This window comes from Arachis ipaensis, chromosome B08 (genome assembly GCF_000816755.2).
Source record: "Arachis ipaensis cultivar K30076 chromosome B08, Araip1.1, whole genome shotgun sequence".
In the NCBI taxonomy this organism is placed as follows: Eukaryota; Viridiplantae; Streptophyta; class Magnoliopsida; order Fabales; family Fabaceae; genus Arachis; species Arachis ipaensis.
This window is the reverse complement of record NC_029792.2, coordinates 104,574,770-104,582,938: the sequence shown is the minus strand read 5'-3', so window position 1 is coordinate 104,582,938 and position 8,169 is coordinate 104,574,770. Positions and strand designations below refer to the sequence as shown.

General features: G+C 40.3%; 1 protein-coding gene across 1 annotated transcript; it reads left to right on the top strand.

The window, feature by feature from the left end:
- On the top strand, positions 5,676-6,368 carry LOC107611389. Its single transcript, XM_016313321.1, has 2 exons — positions 5,676-5,846; positions 5,952-6,368. Exons 1-2 carry the CDS (start codon positions 5,676-5,678, stop codon positions 6,366-6,368), a joined length of 588 nt encoding a protein of 195 aa, XP_016168807.1.

Sequence of the window (8,169 nt, the reverse complement as noted above, 5' to 3'; positions counted from 1 at the left end):
AACTGATCACCAATCTAGCTGAGTCTACCCAACATGTAAGGCAAAGGAATAATCATCCCAAGGCTATTGCGGAAGTTTCTTCTAGTAGTGAGACCACTGCTCTCACCAAGACTTTGGAAGAGATGACCAATATACTCAAGCAACTCTAACTCAATCAACAACAACCTCCACCTACTCAACAACAATAATGTCAACAGTTAGTCCCTCAGAGAGTATGTAGAATATGCGCTTACTATTCTCACTTTACTGATGAATGCCCTGATAAACCCCATTTTTAGGGTTTATCTTGTGTTGAATTAAGAGGATTTTATCATCTTTTTCCACATTTATTCAATGAAATAGCATGATTTTTGTAAATTCTCCTTTAATTGTGCTTAAGAGTGAAAACATACTTTTTAGGTATTAAAATAGCTAAATTTAATTCACCTTAATTCCATTAGGTACCTTGATATGTTTTTTAAGTAATTTCAGATTTAGTAGGCAAGGATTGGATTGAGGGGATGAAGGAAAAGCATGTAGAAATGGAGAACTCATGAAGAAATGAAGGAATCGCAAAAGCTGTCAAGCCGACCTCTTCGCACTTAATCAACCATAACTTGAGCTATAGAGGTCCAAATGATGCGGTTCTAGTTGCGTTGGAAAGCTAACATCCGGGGCTTCAAAATGATATAAAATTTGCTAGAGTTGCATTGTGTTTAGGGGCGCGCACGCACACTGTACGCGTACGCACCGATGCTGCACGTGATTTATTTAATGCAACTTATGGCCAGTGATTTCTAGTGCATTTTGGGCCCAATCCAACTCATTTCTGGTGCTATTTAACCTAAGAATTGAAGAGGAATGGGACATCTAGTTAGTTAGTGAGTTTTATTTTAGTTTTATCATGCTTTAGTTAGTTTTAGTTTTAGAGAGAGAAGCTCTCACTTCTCTCTAGGATTAAGAGTAGGATTAGGTTTAGTTCTTAGATCTAGATTTTTAATTCATGCTTTCTTCTACTTATTCTTCTTAATTCTTTGTTGTTACATTCATCATTCTTCTTTTGTTTGTTATAATTTCTTCTACTTGGTTTGTAGATCTACTTTTGTTCATTCTATTTTCTTTCAATTCAATTTGAGGTAATTCATGATAATTGTGTTTCTTTTGATTGTTGTTATTAATTCCTTGCAATAATTGTTGTTATATTTCATTGTTGTTATCAATTTACTATGCTTTTCTTTAGTGCCTTCCAAGTTGCTTGGTTGGATTTTAGCATAGATTTTATCCCTCTTGGCCTAGGTGGAGTAATTAGTGATGCTTGAGTTATCTAATTCCTTTGTTGATTGATAATTAGAAGTTGCTAATTGATTTGGATACCACGAAAGCTAGTCTTTCCCTTGGGAGTTGGCTAGGACTTGTGGAAAATTCATCCAGATACCACGAAAGCTAGTCTTTCCCTTGGGAGTTGGCTAGGACTTGTGGAATCAAGTTAATTCATCCACTTGACTTTCCTCCATGGTTAGAGGTTAATTAAGTGGTAGCAATGGATAATTTGTGGTCACAATTGAGGAGGATAACTAGGATAGGACTTCTAATTCTCATATCTTACCAAGAGCTTTGTTAGTTGTTAGTTTATTTACATTGCCATTTATATTTCTTGTCAAAAATCTCAAAAACCCCAAACACACCTCATAACCAATAACAAGAACACTTTATTGTAATTCCTAGGGAGAACGACCTAAGGTTCAATACTTCGGTTTATAAATTTAGGGGTTTGTTTTAGTGACAAACAAATTTTTGTATGGAAGGATTATTTGTTGGTTTAGAAACTATACTTGCAACGAGACTTCATTATTGTGAATTCTAAACCATCAAAAAATCCGTTCATCATGCCTACAACTCCAAGAGGACAACACCTTGGCGGCTACCAATGCTTATTAGAACCGTCCGAATCAAGGGTACTATCAACAAGGCAGTAACTATAATCAAGATGGTAACTACAATCAAGGTTGGCAAGACAATCCCAACCAAGGATGGAGAGACAACTACAACCAAGGAGGCAGAGACAATAGTGGAAATCAAAGGTGGAATAACAACTATCAACAAAACCGGTATCAACAAAACCCTCCATACCAACAGCAAAACCAAGGCCAAAGATACCAACCACCTCACCAAAGGCAAGCTCAAGTGCCTCAACACAACCAACCACAAGCCCCCCAAATTACCTACCCTTCTTCTCCCTCCAATGATGAGATGCTTTGCTCTCTTATGTAACGACAAAAAGAGCTTCAAGCCACAGTTGCCTCTAGCATCACCGGTCTTACCTCTACCATCCAAGTTCTTCTATCCCATTTGGACCCACCCTCTACCTCCAATACTCAACTTTCAAGCTCTAGTTCGCTTCCTTCTCAACCTTTACCTAACCCCAAGGGTGGAATCAATGCCATCACTTTGAGGTCCGGCACTACATTACAAGAGAGGAGTCCTGAGGAGCCAAGCTCAAATGAAGCCACTTAAGATGAAGACGTTGTTGAGGTAAAAGATGTTGAAGAAGAGGATGAAGTACAAGATGTGGTTGAAGAAGAAGTTGCTCAACCAAGGAATGGAGTTTCTAAGGAAGACGATGTTGTGAAAGAGGCCATTCCCATTCCTTTTCCACACCTTGCTAGGAGGACTAAAAAGCAAGTGGAGCTAGATCCCAAGATGGTGGATATCTTCAAAAAGGTTGAGGTAACTATTCCACTTTTTTATGCTATTCGCTAGGTTCCTAAGCATGCTAAGTTTCTAAAGGATTTGTGCATGAATAAGGAAAAGATCCATGATTTAGTAACTATTCCTTTGGGTAGCTCAACTTCTGCTTTGATGGGTGCTATACCAGAGAAATGTGGTGATCCTGATCCTTATATAGTTACTTGCACTATAGGGGGTGTACAATTTGTTGACTGCATGTGTGATTTAGGTGCAGGTGTTAGCATTATTCCATTATCTGTATATGATGCTTTGAAGCTTCCACCATTGAAAAGGTTGGCAGCCCGTTTTGTTTTGGCAGATAAGAGCATAATCTCAGTGGTTGGCATTGTGGAAGACGTATTGGTGAGCATTAAGGGTTGATCTTTCCTATTGATTTCTATATTCTTGAGATGCCCCTTAATGACTCAAGAAGACCATCATCCATCTTGCTTAGGAGGCCGTTCTTGAAGGCTTCTCTGTTTAAATTGGATGCCCTCTCGGGTACCTATTCTTTTGAGATAGATGGAAGAGCAGTGAATTTCAACCTTGATAAAGCTATAAAGCACCCACCGGAAGACCACTCTATCTTCCAGTGTGATATTATTGATGAGACTATGGCTGAAATTCACCAAGAGGCAGTTGATGAGAAGAACATGGCTCAAGGTGCAAGTGTGGGGAAGTTCCCTGAGTATACTGAAGACACCTTGCCACCTCCAGTGGTTCCGGATGATCAAGTGCCAAGCTATGAGCTGAACATGGAGTTGAAGCCCCTTCCACCTCACCTCAAGTATGCTTATCTTGAAGACAATCAAAAGCTCCCGGTGATTATTGCAAATGAGCTTACTTCCTAACAAGAGGAGCGTCTGCTTAATGTGCTGAGAAGAAACAAGAAAGCTATTGGGTGGAGTTTGGTGGACATAGTAGGTATAAGCTTTCAAGTTTGTGAGCACCGCATCTTTCTAGAGGAGGGAGCCAAGCCTATCCGTTAACCTCAGAGGCGGTTGAACCCTACAATTCTAGAAGTTGTGAAGAAGGAAGTGACCCGACTGCTTGAAGCTGACATTATCTATCCAATCTCGGATAGTGAGTGGGTTAGTCCAGTACAAGTGGTTCCGAAGAAGTCCGACGTCACAATAGTGAAGAATGAGAATGGGGAACTCATGGCTACAAGGATGCAGAATTCTTGGAGGGTGTGCATTGACTACAGGCGCTTAAACTTGGCCACTCGCAAGGATCACTACCCATTACCTTTCATCGATCAAATGCTTGATCGCCTGTCAGGTAAATCACACTACTGTTTTTTAGATGGTTATACTGGTTATTTTCAGATCCATATTGCTCCAGAAGATCAGGAGAAAACAACTTTTACATGCTTCTTTGGAACGTATGCATATAAGAGAATGCCTTTTGGTTTATGTAATGCACCGGCTACGTTTCAAAGGTGCATGATGAGTATCTTTTCAAATCTTCTTGAGCATTGTATGGAAGTATTTATGGATGACTTTAGTGTCTATGGTGATTCCTTTGACCTTTGTTTGGATAATCTTGCTAGAGTATTAGAAAGATATGCTAGTTCAAACCTTGTGCTTAATTTTGAAAAATGTCATTTTATGGTAAAGCAAGGTATTATTCTAGGCCATGTTGTTTCTAATACTGGTATAGCTGTTGATCCTGCAAAGGTTGATGTTATTGCTGGTTTAACTTACCCCTCCTCTGTGAGGGAAGTTTGTTCTTTTCTTGGTCATGCAGGTTTTTACCGGCATTTTATCAAAGACTTCAGTAAGGTTGCACTACCCCTTTCCCTTCTACTGTAGAAAGACGTAGAGTTTGACTTGAGTGAAGACTGCATGGAAGCATTTGACAAGCTGAAGATTGCCTTGACCCAAGCTCCTATTGTGAGAAGGCCTGACTAGAGTAGGCCGTTTGAGATCATGTGCGACGCATCAAACTATGCGGTAGGAGTAGTGCTGGCTCAGCGCGAAGGTAAGGATCCTTATATTATTGCTTATGCTTCTAAAACTTTAGATGGCACCCAGTCTAATTATATTACCACTGAAAAAGAACTTTTAGCCATTGTTTTTGCTTTGGATAAATTCTGAGCTTATATACTTGGAACCAAAGTGGTAGTATATTCAGACCACGCGGCTTTGAAATACTTATTAGCTAAGAAAGAGTCCAAACCAAGGTTAATCCGTTGGATATTGTTATTGCAAGAGTTTTATTTAGAGATCAAAGATAGGAGTGGTTCCTAGAATTTGGTGGCGGACCACTTGAGTCGCCTAGAACATATTAAAAGTGACTCCACTCCTATCAATGGTGCATTTCCACTTGATAGCTTGCAAGCAATATCTGAGGTGGTTCCTTGGTATGCACCCATAGCTAATTATTTAGTTAGTCGCACCTTCCCTCCAAATTTTCCTAAGCACCAGAAGGACAAGCTCAAGAGCGAGTCCAAATATTACATATGGGATGACCCATATTTGTAGAGATGTGGTGCTAACCAAATAATTAGAAGGTGTGTTCCACAATCCGAAATCTAGTCTATTTTAGAGGCATGCCACTCTTCTGAGAGTGGTGGACACTTTGGTCCTCGAAGAACTGCAAGAAAAATCTTAGACTGCGGATTTTGGTAGCCCACACTTTTTAAGGATGCTAATATTTTCTGTGACTCTTGCCACCAATGCCAAAGGTTTGGAAACATATCCAAGAGGGATGAGATGCCCTAACAACTTTTGTTGTTTTGTGAAATTTTTTATGTTTGGGGTAGTGATTTCATGGGTCCATTTCCAAACTCGAACGGTTTCTTATACATTCTGTTAGCTTATGTTTCTAAATGGGTGGAAGCAATTTCTATCCGTACTGATGATGCTAACGTTATTGTTTATTTTGTTAGGAAAAATATTATTTGTCGCTTTGGATCACCACGAGCAATCGTGAGTGATCAAGGCTCTCATTTTTGTAAGAGAAGAATGACAGGTCTGTTGAAGAAACATGGCATCATTCACAAGGTGGCGACGTCTTACCATCCCCAAATAAATGGCCAAGCCGAGGTGTCTAATAGAGAGATCAAGCGTATACTAGAGAAGATTGTTAAACCTCATAGAAGGGACTGGAGCTCTAGGCTTGGAGATGCGCTATGGGTCTATCGGACAGCCTACAAGACACCCATTGGCATGAGTCTGTTCCGCCTAGTCTAAGGAAAGGCTTGTCACCTTCCGGTAGAAGTGGAACACAAAGCTTACCAGGCTGTGAAGGAATGCAACTCTGGATTGGGAGGAGCCAGAATTGAAAGAAAATTACAACTGGAGGAATTGGAGTGCCTTCGACTAGAAACGTATGAGAACTCAAGACTCTACAAGGAAAAGGTGAAGGCGGTACATGACAAGAACATCAAGAGAAGAGAGTTTAGAGTTGGGGATCAAGTTCTTCTCTACAACTCAAGGCTGAGGTTAATGCCGGGCAAGCTGAGGTCAAGATGGGATAGACCCTACATGTTGGAGAAGGTGGAACCGTACGGCGTTGTCCACCTAAGTCACCCCTCAAGTCCTACCTTCTTCAAAGTCAATGAACACCGCCTAAAGCTGTATCATGGTGTAAAAGTTAAGAACAACAAGGAGCTGGAGATCTTCCTCTTGAAGGATCCAGCAAAGGAAGAGGATTGAGCCTATGGACCGTCCAACTTAAGGATGTTAAAGAAAAGTGCTAGGTGGGAGGCAACCCACCTTGGTATGATCTTCCTTTTTATTAGTTCTATTTTATTTATGTCTGTGTTAATTTCCGAATCTGCATGTTTACCTTTATTTTGAATTATTTTTATAAGTTAAAAAAAAAAGACTCAAACAGAAAGTCTCAAACAGAGAAAATACAAATATTTTAAAAAATAGTGTAAGAAGAAGTTTTAAAATTTTTGGAATTGAAAAACAGGAAACAAGAACATGGAAGACCCAATACCAAGAACAAAAATTGAACAAAGAAAAAAAATATTTTTGAAAAAGTTTTCAGAATTTTCGAAAATTGAGGAAGAAGAAAAAAACATAAAATACTCAAATAAAATAAAATAAAATAAATTACCAGATCTAAGGAGCAAGACAATCTGGCAGTTTGGCCAAACTCAACAATCCCCGACAACGGCGCCAAAAACTTGGTGCGCGTGTACGCAAAACCCACACTGTTTCGTACAACAGCAGTAGTACCAGCAAGTGCACTGGGTCGTCCAAGTAATACCTGAGCGAGTTAGGGTCGATCCCACGAGGATTGTGGCTTGAAGCAAGCTATGGTTGTCTTGCAGGTCTTAGTCAGGTAGAATCAGAAGGTTGTTATGAAGTTAGCTTTTAGGAATTATATGCTGGGAATAGAGTTGAGAGTTGGAGTTGCTTTATCTCTCTGAAGTAACTCTGGTACTACTGTCTTCTTTGCTTGTGAATGATCTTCTTCTATGGTAGGCTGTAAGTGATCAAAACCATTGCCCGTGGTCATTGATATCCTCTGCTACAAGTTGAACATGGCCGTGGCCAGTGGTCGTGATATTCAATCTGACAAAGGGTGAAGCGCATAACAATCCATTCTCTTGGCGATCCTACTCAAAATGCCACAGACAAGGTCGAATCTTCCGGATCAGAGAATACTGCTTCTTTGGATTCTATCCTATACCACAGAGACCCTAATCTCCCCAGAGATCGGCTGAACTGGTGTCTCGAGAAGTCCCCAACGAAATTGTAGATTAACCATCTGAGAGATGTATAAACATAGATGTTGGCTCGTGCTTTTCTTCCAGGTACTCACACGAACCCAAGTAGACGTGGTTGTTTGTCAGGTACGTTCGTCTTAATGTGATGAATAGAGCTAATTGGTTAGATCATCCTGTTCATCAGGATGAAGATCGGAATATACATCTTAGAGTTAGATCAAACACGGATCGAAGAAGAAACAATAGTACTTTTATTAATTCATAGGACTTAGCAGGGCTCCTCCCCTCAACCTAGGAGATTTAGAAACTCATACTGAAAGTAAAAACAATGAAAAACGAAATTAATGGCAGACCTCCCTCAGCGGGAGGTGTAAAAGGTTCTCAGAACTTCCGGGAATCCCCGGGGTGAAAACCAAATATCTAATTACATAAATAAAATCCCTTAAATACTAAACAGATGACTAGTAATGGTAAAACAGTCTATTTAGTGCTAAAATCCACTTCTTGGGCCGATTTGGTGAGTGTTTGGGCTGAGCTTTGATGAGATCTACGTGCTATGAGGCTTTTTGGGTGTGAAACGCCAGCTAGGGGTCCTCTCTGGGCCTTTGGACGCTAGGCTCTGCTCTTTGGGCGCTAGACGCCTGGAAGGGGGCAGGAAGCTGGCATTGGACGCCGGTTTTAGGCCTTCTATTCCGAAGCAAAGTATAAACTATTATATATTGCTAGAAAGCTCTAGAATTCAGCTTTCCATAGCCGTTGAAAGAGCTCAATTTGGA